Raw genomic sequence first — 19033 nt, 5'->3', positions numbered from 1 at the left:
ATCTGCCAGTGGAACTGGAACACAAAGCCTACTGGGTAACAAGATTCCTAAACCTTGATGCTAAGGTAGCTGGAGAGAAAAGATTACTCCAGTTGAATGAACTGGAGGAGCTCAGACTCAATGCTTTCGAAAATGCTAAAATTTACAAGGAGAAAGCAAAAAGGTGGCATGACAGAAAGCTATCATCTAGAGTCTTTGAGACAGGACAGAAGGTTCTGCTGTTTAACTCTTGGCTCAGATTGTTCCCTGGGAAATTAAAACCCCGGTAGAAGGGACCATATGTGATTACAAGTGTGTCACCATATGGTTATGTAGAGCTTCAGGATATTGATTCTAACAAAAGTTTCATTGTTAATGGACAGAGAGTCAAACATTATCTTGAAGGCAATGTTGAGCAAGAATGCTCAAAACTGAGACTAAATTAAAAGCTCAGTAAAGTCCATCTAAAGACAGTAAAGAAGCATTTGTTGGGAGGCAACCCAGCCATTATAAAAAAAATTAGATGTTTATAACAATTATACAAGTCCATTTAATTTTTTATTCATGTTTGTTAAAAGCTTTTCAATGAACAAGTCAGGGAAATGAAGGTTCAGAACATAAAGCAGAAGAATCATAGAGAAAAAGAGCTCACTGGCATTAAAACGCCAGTAAAGAGGCAATTTGGGCGTTAAATGCCAGAATGGCTACCATTCTGGGCATTTAACGCCAGTAAAGGTATCATTTTGGGCATTAAACACCAGAATGGGCAGCATTCTGGGAGTTCAGAAAAATGCCCAGTAAAGAAGGATTTCTAGCGTTTAACGCCAGCCAGGGTACCTGGCTGGGCGTTAAATGCCCAAAATGGCCACCAGATGGGCGTTAAACGTCAGAATGGCTATCATTCTAGGCGTTTAACGCCAGAACAGCAAAGGGAGGTAATTTCATTTCCAATTCAAATTTTTTCAAATTTTCATGTTTTAATTCATAATTTTCTGCATAAAAATGTTACAAATATTCATCTTTCAATTTCCAATTTCAAAAATTAATAATCTTATAAACTCATTTCAATCCCTTTTTAAAATGTTTTTTTAAAAAAAGAAAAAAAAACTCATTTACCTTTCCAATTTCTTTCCAAATCTTTTTAATTCATCCATCTTATCTTTTATTTCTTAGGTGCATTAACGAAAATTCCGTTTTAACGTCCTCATATCTTTTTCAAATCTCTCATGTTTTACAAATTGTATCTTTTATCAATCATATCCTTCTAACTTATCTTTTTCAAAAATAATTCGAAACCCATTCCCTCCCTCCCTTTTAAATACACATTCGGCCAGCCCCTCTTCACCCATCATTCGAATCCTTCTCTCCATCTATTCATCTTCTTTCTTTTTATTTTTGCTTGAGAGCAAGCAAATCTCTAAGTTTGGTGTGATTTCTGTGATCCCTAAGCTAAAACAAACGAATCTCATGGCTCCCAAAAGAAGACAAACCACTTCAAGAGGCAAGAAAGAAAGCAATCTAAAGCCACTTTGGATGCATGAGAATTTTTGCACCAAAGAACATGGAGACCATTACTTCAAAATTGTGTACAGAAGATCAGTGATCCCGGAAGTTAGGTTCAATCTAAAAGAAGATGAATACCTAGAGATCCAAGAGCATATTCGAAACAGGGGATGGGAAGTCCTGGCCAATCTTGATATACATGTTGGAAGAAACATGATCCAGGAATTCTATGCAAATCTGTGGATTACGGAAAAGCAAAGATTAGAGGAAACTACTTTGCACTCCTTTAGGACTATGGTCAGAGGGAAGATTATTTACTTCCATTTTGACAAAGTGAGAGAAGTTCTCAAGCTTCCTTAACTACAAGATGATCCAGAATCCTTTAATAGGAGAATGGCCAAAGATAAAAGGCTAGATCAAGTTCTAGAGGACATATGCCTCCCTGGAACCGAGTGGATTACCAATACAAAAGGTGTCCCAAACTAGCTAAAGAGAGGAGATCTCAAACCAGTTACTAGAGGTTGGCTGGATTTCATTGGGCGTTTTATACTCCCAACCAGCAACCGTTCTGAAGTCACTATCAAGAGAGCAGTGATGATTCACTGTATTATGCTGGGGAAAGAAGTAGAGATTCATCAACTGATTCCTGGTGAAATTTACATATTTGCAAACAAGGAATCCACTGATGCTAAATTGGCTTACCCAAGCTTGATTAGTCTGTTATGTAAAGATGCGGGGGTAAAGATAGGCGTGGATGAATATATCCCAGTTGAACGCCCAATCACCAAAAAGGTGATGGATGGACCTCAAGTTCAAGACAACCCCATCAAGAGGAGGGCGCATGAGCTCCTCCCAGAAATTCCTCAATTTGAATACTGGACCCGCTTAGAAGCATCTGTCACCAAGCTGCAAGAAGCTATGGATCAACTCAAAGAAGAGCAGCAGAATTAAAACAGCATGCTCTGCAAACTGCTCAAAGAACAAGAGAAACAAGGGCGTGAGATACAGGAGCTAAAGCGCCAGAAGCTGCCCCTTGAAGAGTTAGACGTCCCACAGATTGAAGGAGCTAGTGTCTCTCAAAATAAAGGCTGTTGAGTCCTAACTCTATGATAACTTTTGTTATTAGAGACCTATTTTAAGAGTTACATGAGCATTAGTATTAGAGTCATTTATTTTTATGTCTTTAATTTCCTTACTTCTATTGTTATTTGTCTGCTTTTATGTTTAGTTTATGTCTTGTTTTTATCCTTATTATATGATTATTAGTATTTAGAGTCTATGTCTTAAAGCTATGAATGATTCCATGAATCTCCCACCTTTCTTAAATAAAAAAATGTTTTTATTTGCAAAAGAACAAGAAGTGCGTAGTTTCAAAAATTATCTTGAAATTAGTTTAATTATTTTGATGTGGTGGTAATACTTTTTGTTTTTTGAATGAATGCTTGAACAGTGCATATTTTTTATCGTGAAGTTTATGAATGTTAAAATTGTTGGCTCTTGAAAGAATAATAAAAAGGAAAAATGTCATTGATAATTTGAAAAATCATAAAATTGATTCTTGAAGCAAGAAAAAGCAGTGAGAAACACAAAGCTTGCGAAAAAAAAAGGGGTAAAAAAATAAAGAAAAAGAAAGAAAAAGAAAAAGCAAGCAGAAAAAGCCAATAACTCTTTAAACTAAAAAGAAAGGGTAAAAAGGATCCAAGGCTTTGAGCATTAATGGATAGGAGGGCCCAAAAGAAAAAAATCCTGGCCTAAGTGGCTAAATCAAGCTGTCCCTAACCATGTGCTTGTGGCGTGAAAGTGTCAAGTGAAAAGCTTGAGACTGAGCGGTTAAAGTCGTGGTCCAAAGCAAAAAAAAAAAGAAAAAAAAGAGTGTGCTTAAGAGCTCTGGGCACCTCTAACTGGGGACTCTAACAAAGCTGAGTCACAATCTGAAAAGGTTCACCTAGTTATGTGTCTGTGGCATTTATGTATCTGGTGGTAATACTGGAAAATAAAATGCTTAGGGTCACGGCCAAGACTCATAAAGTAGCTGTGTTCAAGAATCAACATACTGAACTAGGAGAATCAATAACACTATCTGAATTCTGAGTTCATATGGATGCCAATCATTCTGAACTTCAAAGGGTAAAGTGAGATGCCAAAACTGTTCAGAAGCAAAAAGCTACTAGTCCCGCTCATCTAATTAAAACTAATCTTCATTGATATTTTTGAAATTTATTGTATTTTCTCTTCTTTTTATCCTATTTTATTTTTAGTTGCTTGGGGACAAGCAACAATTTAAGTTTGGTGTTGTGATGAGCGGATAATTTATACCCTTTTTGGCATTGTTTTTACATAATTTTTACTATGTTTTAGCTACTTTTTATTATATTTTTATTAGTTTTTATGCAAAAATTACATTTCTGGACTTTACTATGAGTTTGGGTGTTTTTCTGTAATTTCAGGTATTTTCTGACTGAAATTGAGGGACCTGAGCAAAAATCTGATTCAGAGGCTGAGAAAGGACTACAGATGTTGTTGGATTCTAACCCTCCTGCACTCGAAGTAGATTTTCTGGAGCTACAGAAACCCAATTGGCTCACTCTTAATTGCGTTGGAAAGTAGACATCTTGGGCTTTCCAGAAATATATAATAGTCCATACTTTGCCTGAGATTTGATGGCCCAAATTGGCATTAAATGCCAGCCAGAGACCCTTTTCTGGAGTAAAACGCCAGAACTAGCACAAAAACTGGAGTTAAACGCCCAAACTGGCACCCAAGCTATCGTTTAACTCCAAGAATGACCTATGCACGTGAAAGCTTCAATGCTCAGCCCAAGCACACACCAAGTAGGTCCTGGAAGTGGATTTCTGCACCATCTGCACTTAGTTACTCATTTTATGTAAACCTAAGATACTAGTTTAGTATAAAAACTACTTTTAGAGATTCATTTTAGAACTCATGACATTTTACATTTCGTATTGTATCTTCTATGGCATGAGTCTCTAAACCCCATAGGTGAGGGTGAGGAGCTCTGCTGTGTTTCAATGGATTAATGCAATTACTACTGTTTTCTATTCAATCACGCTTGATTCTATTCTAAGATACTCACTCGTACTTCAATATAGAGAATCTGATGATCCGTGACACTCATCATTATTCTCAATTCTATGAACGCATTCTTGACAACCATTCTCATTCTATCTGAGCTCAACGTAGTCATTGGACAACAGCTTGAGTGAGTATCTCTTGAGTCTCTGAACCACGGACCGAGTCCGTGAGATCAGAACCTTCGTGGTAGAGGCTAGAACTAATTGGCAGCATTTCTAGGATCCGAAAAGTCTAAACCTTGTCTGTGGTATTCCGACTAGGATCTGTGAAGGGATGACTGTGACGAGCTTCAAACACACGAATGTTGGGCACAGTGACAGTGTGAAAAAGGATAGTGAGATCCTATTCCGAAACTAGTGAGAACCGGCAGATGATTAGCCGTGCGGTAGCTGTACCTGGTATTTTTCATCCAAGACAAAAAATCCAACAGTTGATTAGTCGTGCAGAGATCGTACTTGATATTTTTCATCTGAGAGGATCATACAGCTTGCCATTGAAGGAAGTCATGCGTGTTTGGAGAAGAAGACAGTAGGAAAGCAGAGATTCAGATGACAGAGAATCTCCGAAACCTCAACCTGTTCCTCATTACTGAATCACAAGTACCATTTATTTCATGTTATTTACTTTTCATAAATAAAATCAATTATATCATTTGAATCTCCTGACTGAGAGTTACAAGATAACCATAGCTTGTTTCAAGCCAACAATATCCGTGGGATCGACCCTTACTCACGTAAGGTATTACTTAGACGACCCAGTACACTTGCTGGTTAGTTGTGCGGAGTTGTGAAAAGTGTGATCACAATTTCGTGCACCAGTATTCCAAATGTGCATGCAGTTTGAACACACACACCGGCCGGTTGAAATGGCTATCACACTAATAAAACAATCAAAGTTCAATACTTCTCAATCAAGTGCTTAAGTTGCAAGTATAAAGAATCAAGCATGGAAGCAACCTTAAGCAAGCATCAAATGACTTAATTGAATTCTTTGAAGGAAATGGTTATTGAGGTTGTGGGCAATTAATGTTCATTATTAAGAAGGTTGCACAACAACAATAACCATTCAAGCAAAGTGAAGTGTCATTTGTTCATCTTCGAGAAGTGATAATCACACATACAATGTCCTTTATTTTAAGCCACAAGATGTTTGATCAAGACATCAAAAAATGAACATTTGTAATGCGATGACGCAATTAAATTGCTAAGATGAACAACGAAAATTGAATTCAACTAAGAATAATACATTTACAATTAAATCACCCATTAACAAAGAATCAAAAGTCATGTAAGACATGGGTGTTTGGAACTTCAAGTTCAAAAGACGATGAAATGCATTGGTATGTCAAGTTGATTATCATCAAAAATCATATTTGAAGTTGCACAAATCATAGAATATACCAAACAAGAGATAAGTTGAAAGCATATGATGGCCATCTCATATGAATCAAACAAGAGTGTCATTTAGGCATTTAATCAAACATATGATGTGCATTGTGCAAACTCATCACAATTAAGCTCAAATTCAATCAAAAACAACCCATCAATTCAAAAATCAACACTTGCAATATGAAGACAACTAAAGAAAGCAACAAGTTTAATCTAATTATCATGAAAAGAAATTAAAACAAATTCAAAAATTAACATAAAAAGAAAATAAACCTGAAAATCAAAGAGTGAAGAAAGTAAGATAAGAAGATGAAATAATGGCACTTGTTATAGCCACTGCGAGCTCACGGTGGTTAGCTTCGTCAGAGACACACCGAAGTTCCACAAAAGTGAAGAAACTCTCCAGTGGTAGAGAAGGAAAAAAGAGAGAAGAGAGAAAGAAAGAAGAAAGATAGAAGAGAGAGAAAGATGGGTAGTGGCGGCAGGGTCGCCGGAAGGAGGGCTGGGTGGCGCAGCAACGATGAGAAGAAGAGGGAAGAAGCTGCTGGCTCAATAGGGGTTTTTGCCCTGTTAACGCCCAGGTCGAGGCTTATGCGTGCGCACACAGGTCCGTGCGCACACACAAGAAGCAAAAAAAAGAGGGGTGCGAACACACAAGTGGTGCAAACGCTCTAAACAGAGGGTGCGCAAAGAAGTGTGCGGGCACACACAGTTATGCGTGCGCACAGGGAACACGACAAGAGGGATGCGTGCGTACGCACAAGCAGTTGTGCGCGCACAAGAAATGAAATAGGAAAGGATGCGGATGCACAGAGCATCCGAACGCTCATACTAGAGGGGCTGCATCGAGTCTTGCGGGGGCACAATGTTGTGCGCTCACACAAATGGCTGAAAAACTTTTTTTTTTCTTTTTTATTTTGCAAAAGCTATTGCTTAGGGAAGGGTCATGTGTGCGTGCGCACACAGGAATGAAAAGGGCAGGTGTTCATGCGCACAGGCTATGCCAGCGCTCCCAACAGAGGGGATGCAAGCTGGTGTGTGGATGCACAAGCCTGTGTGCTCGCACATGAGCACAAAAAGAGGGGTGTGTGCGTACGCACAAGCAGGTGCGCATGCACAGGGCCAAGAAAAACAAGGGAGAGCCCATGCACAAGCCGTGCGGGCGCTGTGAACAGAGGATAAAACCAAGAGTGTGCGCGCTCACAGGCTTGTGCTCACATACAGGACGCAGAAAATGGAAGTTTTGTGCACACGTACAAGTGTGTGCGCACGCATGATACCCTGTTTTTCATTCCAAAATTTTTTTTCTCAAAAACTAAGGTACTAAGCCTTAGCACAATCAAAATTTTAACCCCCAACAAAAAAATATTCAAACATTCATGACCCACAAGCCAAATGACCTATCTAACTCAAAGGTTAACTACTCCTAAGTACATCAACATATCAAAAGAAAGCAATTAAGTTAAAGAAATATATAAAAAAAAGAAGGGTTAGAACAATGTTACCATGGTGGGGTGTCTCCCACCAAGCACTTTAGTTTAAAGTCCTAAGTTGGACTTGCATGAATTCATTGATCATGTGGAACCTCCCCAATGAGGAAAATCTCCAACTCCTTGGCATGCTTGGATTGGGTGTGGTAAAATGAATTAGGCTCCTTGAAAATATTTTCTTCTTCATGCTCCTTGCTAGGCTCAACCACTTGATCTTCAATTAGGTCACAACCAAAGATAGAGTAAACTTCTAGACTGAGCTTCTTGGATCCATCCAAAGTGAACTTCACTACTTTCCCATCGGCCTCAAATGAGTAAGCTCCCGAATATGCATCCAACTTGAATCGGGATGTTTTCAAAAACGGTCTCCTAAGGAGAAGAGACGATGGCTTGTTCGAATCAATTGGAGGGGTTTCCAATATATGAAAATCTACCAGAAATAGCAACCCTTGGATGTTGACCAAAACATTCTCCGCAATGCCTACAACCAGCACAATGCTTTTATCCGCCAATACAAATCTTGCTCCGGACCTCTTCAATGGTGACAAGTTCAACTTCTCATAGATAGGGAGGGGCATAATGCTTACACAAGCTCCCAAATCGCACATGCAATCCATGAACTCCATCCCACCAATCACACAAGTTACCAAACATAGATCAGGATCATTACACTTTTTCGGAATGAGAGAAGAAATAGAATCATTTACCGGAATTTTGTTTAGCTCACCAATCTTGTCCTTATGTGTGCAAACATCCTTGAGAAATTTGGCGTACTTTGGAACTTGTTGGATGGCTTGAAAAAGAGGGACGATAACTTCTACATTCTTGAAATTTTTCACCATATTGGGGTCAGGGTCTTCAAGCTTCTCAGCCTTTTTAGCCAATGTTGGGAAAGGAATTGGTGTAGGCTCTTCAAGAAGGTTCTTCCTCTTAGGCTCTTTGACCTTGAATAGTTCCTCCTCACCTCTTGCAATATTTTCCTCCTCATCTCCCATCACTTCCAGTTCTTCTTTTATTTCTCAGTGTGGGGCTCCTTGCTCAAACTTGTAGGCTCAAGACCAACTTCATCTAACTTGGTACCACTCCTAAGGGTGATAGCATTAATGCTTCCCTTTGGGTTTGGTTGGGGTTCAGAAGGTAGACCACTAGAGGTGTAAGCTTGATGGGAATTTTGAGTGTTTGAAGGAGAAAGAGTCAAACATGATAAAGCTTAGGCAATGGTTGCCATGTACGTTTTTTCTTCTTATGAAACTCCCTTTGCTCTTGCATGAAGCTTTGAAGTGCATCATTCATGTAAGGTTGATTTGGAAGGGGAGGTTGATTGTTTTGGGTGAGGTTATGCCTAGTGTGTGGTGGTTGATATCTTGCTTGATGTTGAGAATGTGGTTGTTCATTGGGTTGGGCATGAGGTGGGCTTTGTGGTTGGTATAGTGGATAGTGAGGTTGTGGTGGTTGATGGTAAGGTTGTTGGCCTTGAGAGGGTTGGTGATAATAGACTTGTTGGTTGGAGTAAGGTTGAGCTTGAGATGGTTGGTTCCACCTTTGATGGGAGTTATCCCTCCATCCTTGACTTTGGTTCCCTCCATAGTGATGAGATCCTTGATTGCCTTGATTGTAATTGGACCTTTGTGGGTAAGGATTAGCCACCGCCAATGCGTTGTTCTCTTGGAGTTGAGGACACTCATCGGTGTAGTGACTGTTGCAAGCACAAATACCACAAGATCTAGGGGATCCTTCATTTCTAAGAGGTTGGGGTGGAGAAGATAGCAACATTTGTGGAAATTGTTGGCCTTGAGTGATTTACCTTAACAAGATTATCATCTCACCAAGTGTCTTTGTCAAGATAGCATCACCAGAAGGTGAGACTTCACTTATAGCCTTTGGTTAGGGATTTCTTGTCCTTAAATGTTGAGTCAAATCTGCCATGTCCGCAACGACTTCCTAAGCTTCTGCTGCGGATTTGTTCTTAGTGAGAGATCCTCCACTTGAGGCATTAAGAAGAAACTTGTCTTGTGGAATCATCCCTGGCAAAAGTAACTTATGAGCACCAACTCATCAATGCAGTGGTGAGGACGAACTTCCAACAACTTTTTGAACCTTTCCCAATATTCATAAAGGGTCTCTCTATTTCTTTGCATGATGCAAGAGATTTCCTTCCTTAGACGATCCGTCTTTTAAGGCGAATAGAACTTCTCAAGAAACTCCTTGCACAATAAATCCCAATTAGAAATCACTTCCTCCGATTGGGTATAAAACCATTCTTTCACCTTTTCCTCTAGGGAGAAAGGGAAAGCGAAAACCATAACCGCTATCTCATCCGAGTCATGTCTTCTTGTCGTAGAGCACACAACTTGAAAATCCTTCAAGTGCTTGAGAGGATCTTCTCCTGGTAACCCATTATATTTCGGAAGCAAGTTGATCATACCCATCTTGAGCTCAAAATTGGCATCCAGATCCGGGTACCGAACTTGTACCGGTTGCAAAGTGATATCCGGGGCTCCGGCCTCCTTTAAAGTAATTCTCCGAGGTGGCTCTGACATATTGTTGTCACCTAATTCACTCACAGAAAATTTCAGCACTTCCAACAGAAGAATACAAGGTTCCCTCGTTAAGTGAAGAATGAGGATCACGGTTAGAAGGTGATGGTGAATTGGTTTGCTCTTCAAGAGAGCCTGATTCACTATGCACAAATGCTAACCGACGCCAAGCATGCCTAACATGTGTTAAAATCCTTTCTATTTCGGGGTCAAAAGAGGCCAAGCTCGGGTCTGTAAGCGACCGTGTCATTCAACTGAGGAATCAATGAAAGCATGCAATTACCAAAAGCAAAACAAGAATAAGAAAATAAACAAAAATAACCTAATAGTCAATAACTACCAAAACTATTTAGATAGAGGCGCCAACTATCAATTAGTTTCAAGTAACAAACAAAAATCAAGTATTCACACTATTCACATATTTACAACAACCAAAACTGTAGCACTCATTGCACTTGTGTGTGTCCCCGGCAACGGCGCTAAAAACTTGATCCGAGAGGTTTTCGTCGGTTAGGAATTTTCACAAAATAATTTCGTTGCTAGTATAGTTCCCAACCAACAAAAAACCTCTAATAAAAGTTTGGAAGGACAAATTATCACAATTCAAAACCAAACATAATACCAGGAGTTTTACTTCCCGGGTCGTCTCCCAAGGACACTAGTTATCAATGAGTGTGCAATTTTGGTTGTGATAATCAAAGGAGAATTTCAATAAAGAGATGAAAAAATAAAGAAACAAAAGAACATTCAAAATTTCAATTAATGAACCAATGAAGGAATTAAATAATTAGCTATGTAATATAAACAAGTAAGATATAAGAGTGATTGATGTATGTATGTGTGTGTGTGATTCAAAACATAAATAGGATCTTAGCTTGGGATGAGCTAGGGATTCCTTTCCATGTTGCAACCACAACTATGACAATTGTAATAGATTAGTCTCACTTAGTTAACTCTTACATCGAATAGTAAGTCAAATGAGCATAGTTGTTCTTAATCCATAAATCCTAACTCACTTGCTAATTACCTTAGCAACAAGTGAGCGTTAGTGGAAACAAGAACAATTAACAATCCAAGACTTATTACTAAATGTTGGACATTCCAACTCTAGGAACCAAATTGCTCATTTTTCCCAAGTCAAAAGGTGGAAATTTAGCCCATAATCAAAATTGACATTTCCACAAACACTTGGTGGGCATAAACACTAAACATGGGAAAATTGAGAAAATGCTTGAAACTATGAGCAGCAAATGATCAAAAGCAACAATAGCAACTGGTATGTGCGAAATTGTTACTCTGAGGTTGTAAAATTTGTTGTTCGTTCTCTCCCTGGCAATGGCGCCAATAACTGGTGCACAATACCGTGGTCCAAACATAACTTCACAACTTCGCACAACTAACGAGCAAGTGCACTGGGTCGTCCAATTAATAAAACCTTACGTGAGTAAGGGTCGATCCCACGGAGATTGTTGGTATGAAGCAAGCTATGGTTACCTTGTAAATCTCAGTCAGGCGAATATCAAATGGTTATGGAGTTTTCGAATAATAATAATAAATAAACAGAAAATAAAGATAGAAATACTTATGTAATTCATTGGTGAGAATTTCAGATAAGCGTATAGAGATGCTTGCGTTCCTCTGAATCTCTGCTTTCCCGCTGTCTTCATCCAATCAGTCTTACTCCTTTCCATGGTAAACTTTATGTAAGGGCATCACCGTCGTCAATGGCTACATCCCATCCTCTCTGTGAAAATGGTCCGATACGCTGTCACTGCATGGCTAATCATCTGGAGGTTCTCGATCATACTGGAATAGGATTTACTATCCTTTTGCGTCTGTCACTACGCCCAGCACTCGTGAGTTTGAAGTTCTTCACAGTCATTCAATCCCTGAATCCTACTCAGAATACCACAGACAAGGTTTAGACTTTCCAGATTCTCATGAATGCCGCCATCAATCTAGCTTATACCACGAAGATTCTGATTAAGAGATCCAAGAGATAATCATCCAATCTAAGGTGGAACGGAAGTGGTTGTCTGGCACGCGTTCGTATGGGAATGATGATGATTGTCACGTTCATCACATTCATATTGAAATGCGAATGAATATCTTAGAAGCGGAATAAGTTGAATTGAATAGAGAAACAGTAGTACTTTGCATTAATTCGTAAGGAACAGCAGAGCTCCACACCTTAATCTATGGTGTGTAGAAACTCTACCGTTGAAAATACATAAGTGATAAGGTCCAGGCATGGCCGAATGGCCAGCCCCCAAACGTGATCAATATGATCCTAAGATGAACTAAAAATCATAAGATGATCCGAAGATGTAAATACAATAGTAAAAAGTCCTATTTATACTAAACTAGTTACTAGGGTTTACAGAAGTAAGTAATTGATGCATAAATCCACTTCTGGGACCCACTTGGTGTGTGCTTGGGCTGAGCTTGAATGTTACACGTGCAGAGGCTCTTTCTGGAGTTGAACGCCAGGTTGTAACATGTTTCTAGCGTTCAACTCTGGTTCGTGACGTGTTTCTGGCGTTTAACTTCAGACTGCAGCGTAGAACTGGCGTTCAACGCCCTTTTGCGTCATCTAAACTCGGCCAAAGTATAAACTATTATATATTGCTGGAAATCCCTAGATGTCTACTTTCCAACGCAATTGGAAGCGCGCCATTTTGAGTTCTGTAGCTCCAGATTATTGGCTTTTTGCTCTTGCCTTTTGGTTTTAAGAGCTTTTGGCTTTTTCTGCTTGCTTTTTCTATTTCTATTTATTTTTTTTTGCCATTTTTTTTCCGCAAGCTTTGTATTCACTGCTTTTTCTTGCTTCAAGAATCACTTTATGATTTTTCAGATTATCAAATAACATGTCTCCTTGTCATCATTCTTTCAAGAGCCAACATATTTAACATTCTTAAACAACAACTTCAAAAGACATATGCACTGTTCAAGCATTCATTCAGAAAACAAAAGGTATTGTCACCACATCAATATAATTAAACTAAGTTCAAGGATAAATTCGAAACTCATGTACTTCTTGTTCTTTTGAATTAAAACATTTTTCATTTAAGAGAGGTGATGGATTCATAGGACATTCATAACTTTAAGACAAAGTTACTAAATACTAATGATCATGTAATAAGACACAAACATGAATAAGCACTTAACATAAAGAAAATGAAAAACAGAGAATTTAAGAACAAGGAATGAGTCCACCTTAGTGATGGTGGCGTTTTCTTCTTGAGGAACCAATGATGTCCTTGAGCTCTTCTATATCTCTTCCTTGTCTTTGTTGCTCCTCCCTCATTGCTTTTTGATCTTCTGCAATTTCATGAAGGATGATGGAGTGCTCTTGATGTTCCACCCTTAATTGTCCCATGTTGGAACTTAATTCTTCTAAGGAGGTGTTGATTTGCTCCCAAAAATTCTGTGGAGGAAAGTGCATCCCTTGAGGTATCTCAAGGATTTTTTGATGGTGAGCTTCCTCATGCATTTCTTGAGCTCCATGAGTGGGCTCTCTTGTTTGCTCCATCCTTTTCTTAGTGATGGGCTTCTCTTCCTTAATGGAAATGTCTCCTTCTATGAAAGCTCCAGCTGAGTAACATAGATGGCAAATAAGATGAGGGAAAGCTAGCCTTGCCAACGGGGAGGACTTTTAGGCTATTTTGTAGAGTTCAAGGGAGATGACTTCATGAACTACTACTTCCTCACCAATCATAATGCTATGAATCATGATGGCCCAATCCACAGTAACTTCAGATCGGTTGCTAGTGGGGATGATGGAGCGTTGGATGAACTCCAACCATCCTCTAGCCACAGGCTTAAGGTCCAGTCTTCTAAGTTGAACCGGTTTGCCTTTTGAGTCAATCTTCCATTGAGCTCCTTCCACACATATGTCCATGAGGACTTGGTCCAACCTTTGATCAAAGTTGACCCTTCTAGTGTAGGGGCGTGCATCTCCTTGCATTATAGGCAAGTCAAACGCCAACCTCACATTTTCCAGACTAAAATCTAAGTATTTCCCCCGAACCATAGTGAGATAATTCTTTGGATTCGGGTTCTTACTTTGATCATGGTTCTTAGTGATCCATGCATTGGCATAGAACTCTTGAACCATTAGGATGCCGACTTGTTGGGTGGGGTTTGTTAGAACTTCCCAACCTCTTCTTTGGATTTCATGTCGGATCTCTGGATACTCATTTCTCTTGAGCTTGAAAGGGACCTCGGGGATCACCTTCTTCTTGGCCACAACATCATAGAAGTGGTCTTGATGAGCTTTGGAGATGAATCTTTCCATCTCTCATGACTCAGAGGTGGAAGCTTTTGTCTTCCCTTTCCCTTTTCTAGAGGATTCTCCGGTCTTGGGTGCCATCAATGGTAATGGAAAAACAAAAAGCTTATGCTTTTACCACACCAAACTTAGAATATTGCTCGCCCTCAAGCAAGAGAAGAAAGAATAGATGAAGAAAAAGAAGAAAATATGGAGGAGAGGAGGGAGAGGTGTGTTCGGCCAAGAAGGGGAAAAGAGGGTTGTGTTGTGTGAAGATGAGGAAGAATGGAGGGCTTTATATAGGGAGGGGAGAGGGGTTAGTTTCGACCATATAGGTTGGGTTTAGGTGGGAAATTGATTTTGAATTTTGAAGGTAGGTGGGGTGTATGGATCTGAGTGGTAAATGGAAAACAGAAGGGATGACTGTGAATGGAGAGAAAGAGGGTGATATAGGATTATGAGGAGGTAAGGTGAGTGGAGGTATGTGGGGATCCTGTGGTGTCCACAAATCCTGAGGTGTCAAGAATTTACATCCCTGCACCAATTAGGCATGTAAAATGCCTTTGCATGCAATTCTGGCATTTAAACGCCGAATTGATGCTTGTTCTGGGCGTTCAACGTCCATATGCAGCATATTTCTGGCGTTGAACGCCAGCTTCATGCTTGTTTCTGGCGTTCAGCGCCAGCTTTCCTCAGTGTGAATTCCTGGCATCTGAATGCCAAGATGCTGCCTGTTTTGGGCGTTCAACGCCAGATCCATGCTCTGTTCTGGCGTTGAACGCCAGCCAGATGCTCCTTACTGGCGTTTAAACGCCAGTAAGCTCTTCCTCCAGGGTGTGATTTTTCTTCTGCTGTTTTTGATTCTGTTTTTGATTTTTCTATTTATTTTGTGACTCCACATGATCATGAACCTAATAAAACATGAAAAAACAATAAAAATAAAAATAGAATTGAATAATAAAAATTGGGTTACCTCCCAACAAGCACTTCTTTAATGTCAATAGCTTGACAGAGGGCTCTCATGGAGCCTCACAGATGTTCAGAGCATTGTTGTGACTCCCCAACACCAAACTTAGAGTTTGGATATGGGAGTTCAACACCAAACTTAGAGTTTGGTTGTGGCCTCCCAACACCAAACTTAGAGTTTGACTGTGGGGGCTCTGGTTGACTCTGTTTTGAGAGAAGCTTACTGTGCCTCTTTTCCATATTTACAGAAAGATGTCCATGACTTTTAAACTCAAGGGAGTCCTCATTCAATTGAAGGACTAGTTCACCTCTGTTAACATCAATCACAGCTTTTGCTGTGGCTAGGAAGGGTCTTCCAAGGATGATGGATTCATCCTCATCCTTCCCAGTATCTAGGATTATGAAATCAGCAGGGATGTAAAGGCCTTCAACCTTTACTAATATGTCCTCTACTTGTCCATACGCCTGTTTTCTGGAATTGTCTGCCATCTCTAATGAGATTTTAGCAGCTTGTACCTCAAAGATTCCCAGTTTCTCCATTACAGAGAGTGGCATAAGGTTTATTCCTGACCCCAGGTCATATAGAGCCTTCTCAAAGATCATGGTGCCTATGGTACAAGGTATTAGGAACTTTCCAGGATCCTGTTTCTTCTGAGGCAATCTCAGTTGATCCAATGCATTTAGTTCATTGGTGAACAGGGGAGGTTCATCTCCCCAAGTCTCACTACCAAATAAATTGGTATTCAGCTTCATGATTGCACCAAGAAACTTGGCAACTTTCTCTTCAGTAACATCTTCATTCTCTTCAGAAGAGGAATACTCATCAGAGCTCATGAATGGCATAAGGATGTTCAATGAAATCTCTATGGTCTCTAGATGAGTCTCAGATTCCTTTGGTTCCTCAAAGGGAAACTCCTTGTTGATCACTGGACGTCCCAGAAGGTCTTCCTCTTTGGGATTCACGTCCTCTCCTTTCTTCTTGGATTCGGCCATGATGGTTATATCAATGGCCTTGCACTCTCCTTTTGGATTCTCTTCTATATTGCTTGGGAGAGTACTAGGAGGGGTTTCAGTGATTCTTTTACTCAGCTGGCCCACTTGTGCTTCTAAATTTCTAATGGAGGACCTTGTTTCATTCATGAAATTCACAGTGGCCTTAGATAGATCAGAGACTAAGTTTGCTAAATTAGAGGTATTTTGTTCAGAGTTCTCTGTCTGTTGCTGAGGGGATGATGAAAAAGGCTTGCTATTGCTAAACCTGTTTCTTCCACCATTATTAAAGCCTTGTTAAGGCTTTTGTTGATCCTTCCATGAGAGATTTGGGTGATTTCTCCATGAGGGACGGGAAAAGCATGAGCCTGTAGACTTCAGGATCTACTCCATTAGTATTAATAGTATCACAGATCTGCAAGAATTCAGTTAAGAACTAAAAAGGATCTTCAGATGGAAGTCCATGAAACTTGCAGTTTTGTTGCATCAGAGAAACTAATTGAGGTTTCAGCTCAAAATTGTTTGCTCCAATGGTAGGGATGGAGATGCTTCTTCCATGTAAATTGGAATTAGGTGCAGTAAAGTCACCAAGCATCCTCCTTGCATTATTATTATTTTCGGCTGTCATCTCCTCTTCCTGTTCGAAAATTTCTGTAAGGTTATCTCTGGATTGTTGTATTTTAGCTTCTCTTAGTTTCCTCTTTAGAGTCCTTTCAGGTTCAGGGTCTGCTTCAACAAGAATGTTCTTGTCCTTGCTCCTGCTCATATGAAAAAGAGGGAACAAAAAAATAATAATAATAGGGATCCTTTTTACCCAGGTATAGAGGTTCCCCTGTGTGAGTAGAAGAAGAAGAGAATGTAATGTAAAGAAGGGAAGAAGAGAAAATTCGAACACAGATGGAAGAGGGGGTTCGAATTTGGGTGAGATGAAGTGTTAGTAGGTGAATAAATAAATAGAAGGAGATGAGAGAAAAGAAGGATTTTCGAAAATAAAATTTTAAAAAGGGGTTAGTGATTTTTGAAAATTAGGAATGAAATCAAATTAAAATTAAAAATTGAAACAATTAGTTAATTAAAAAGAATTTTTGAAAAAGAGGGAAGAGATTTTCGAAAATTAGAGGGAGAGAGTTAGTTAGGTAGTTTTGAAAAAGATAAGAAACAAACAAAAAGTTAATTAGTTAGTTGAAACAAATTTGAAAATCAATTTTGAAAAGATAAGAAGATATGAAGTTAGAAAAGATATTTTAAAATCAAATTTTTGAAAAAAGATATGTTTTAAAAAGATATGATTAAAAGGATATGATTTTGAAAAAGATAAGATAAAAAGATCTTTTTGAAAAGATATGATTGAAATTAGTTTTGAAAAAGATTTGATTTTTAAAATCACAATTAAAGACTTGATTCACAAGAAATCACAAGATATGATTCTAGAACTTAAAGTTTGAATCTTTCTTAACAAGTAAGAAACTTGAAATTTTTGAATCAAAACATTAATTGTTGAGGATATTTTCGAAAATTATGAGATAAAATTAAGAAAAAGATTTTTGAAAAATATTTTTAAAATTTTCGAAAATAAATAAGAAAAATGAAAAAGATTTGATTTTTGAAAAAGATTTTGAAAAAGATAAGATTTTTAAATTGAAAATTTGATTTGACTCATAAGAAACAACTAAATTTTAAAAAGTTTTGAAAAAGTCAATCCAAATTTTCGAAATTTATGAGTGAAAAAGGGAAAGATATTTTTTTTATTTTTGAATTTTTAATGATGAGAGAGAAAAACATAAAAAATTGACTCACAACATGAAAATTATGAATCAAAACACATGATGCATGCAAGAACACTATGAATGTCAAGATGAACACCAAGAACACTTTGAAGATCATGATGAACATCAAGAACATATTTTTGAAAAATTTTTTATGCAAAGAAAACATGCAAGACACCAAACTTAGAAATTTTTCATGTATAGACACTATGAATGCAAGAATGCATATGAAAAACAAGAAAAGACACAAAACAAGAAAATATGAAGATCAAACAAGAAGACTGGCCAAGAACAACTTAAAGATCATGAAGAACACTATGAATGCATGAATTTTCGAAAAATGCAAAGAATTTTTAGAAAAAATGCAATTGACACCAAACTTGAAATTGACTCAAGACTCAAACAAGAAACACAAAATATTTTTTATTTTTATGATTTTATGATTTTTTTTTTGGACTTTTCGAAAATTAATGTGAAAAAGAAAAATAAGGATTCCAAAATTTTTAAGAAGAATTCAAGGAATCTTTCAATATTAGCCCAAAGCTCCAATCAAAGGGTTGGACATGGCTTAATAGCCAGCCAGCTTTAGGATATAAATTAGGCATGCAACAGCTGATATTCAAATTAACCTACCTCTATGCTGATGGTTGGAAGCCCCTATCCAAAAGAATTAGACCTGGCTTTACAGCCAGTCAGGCTTCAACATGCTTCATGAAACACTAGAATTTATTCTTAAAAAATTCGAATAATTTTCGAAAACAGATGAGAAATTTTTGAAAGATTTTTGAAATTTTTTGAAAATAAAATAAGAAGAAAATTACCTAATCTGAGCAACACAATGAACCGTCAGTTGTCCAAACTCGAACAATCCCCGGCAACGGCGCCAAAAACTTGGTATGTGCGAAATTGTTACTCTGAGGTTGTAAAATTTGTTGTTCGTTCTCTCCCTGGCAATGGCGCCAATAACTGGTGCACAATACCATGGTCCAAACATAACTTCACAACTTCGCACAACTAACCAGCAAGTGCACTGGGTCGTCCAAGTAATAAA

General features: G+C 38.4%; 1 protein-coding gene across 1 annotated transcript; it reads right to left on the bottom strand.

Moving 5' to 3' along the window:
* LOC107640683 lies at positions 7531-8448 on the bottom strand. Its single transcript, XM_016344187.1, has one exon. It carries the CDS (start codon positions 8446-8448, stop codon positions 7531-7533), a length of 918 nt encoding a protein of 305 aa, XP_016199673.1.

Source organism: Arachis ipaensis, chromosome B05 (genome assembly GCF_000816755.2).
Source record: "Arachis ipaensis cultivar K30076 chromosome B05, Araip1.1, whole genome shotgun sequence".
Classification (NCBI taxonomy): Eukaryota; Viridiplantae; Streptophyta; class Magnoliopsida; order Fabales; family Fabaceae; genus Arachis; species Arachis ipaensis.
Note: the sequence above shows the minus strand (reverse complement) of the source record. Positions and strands in the feature narration are given on the sequence as shown.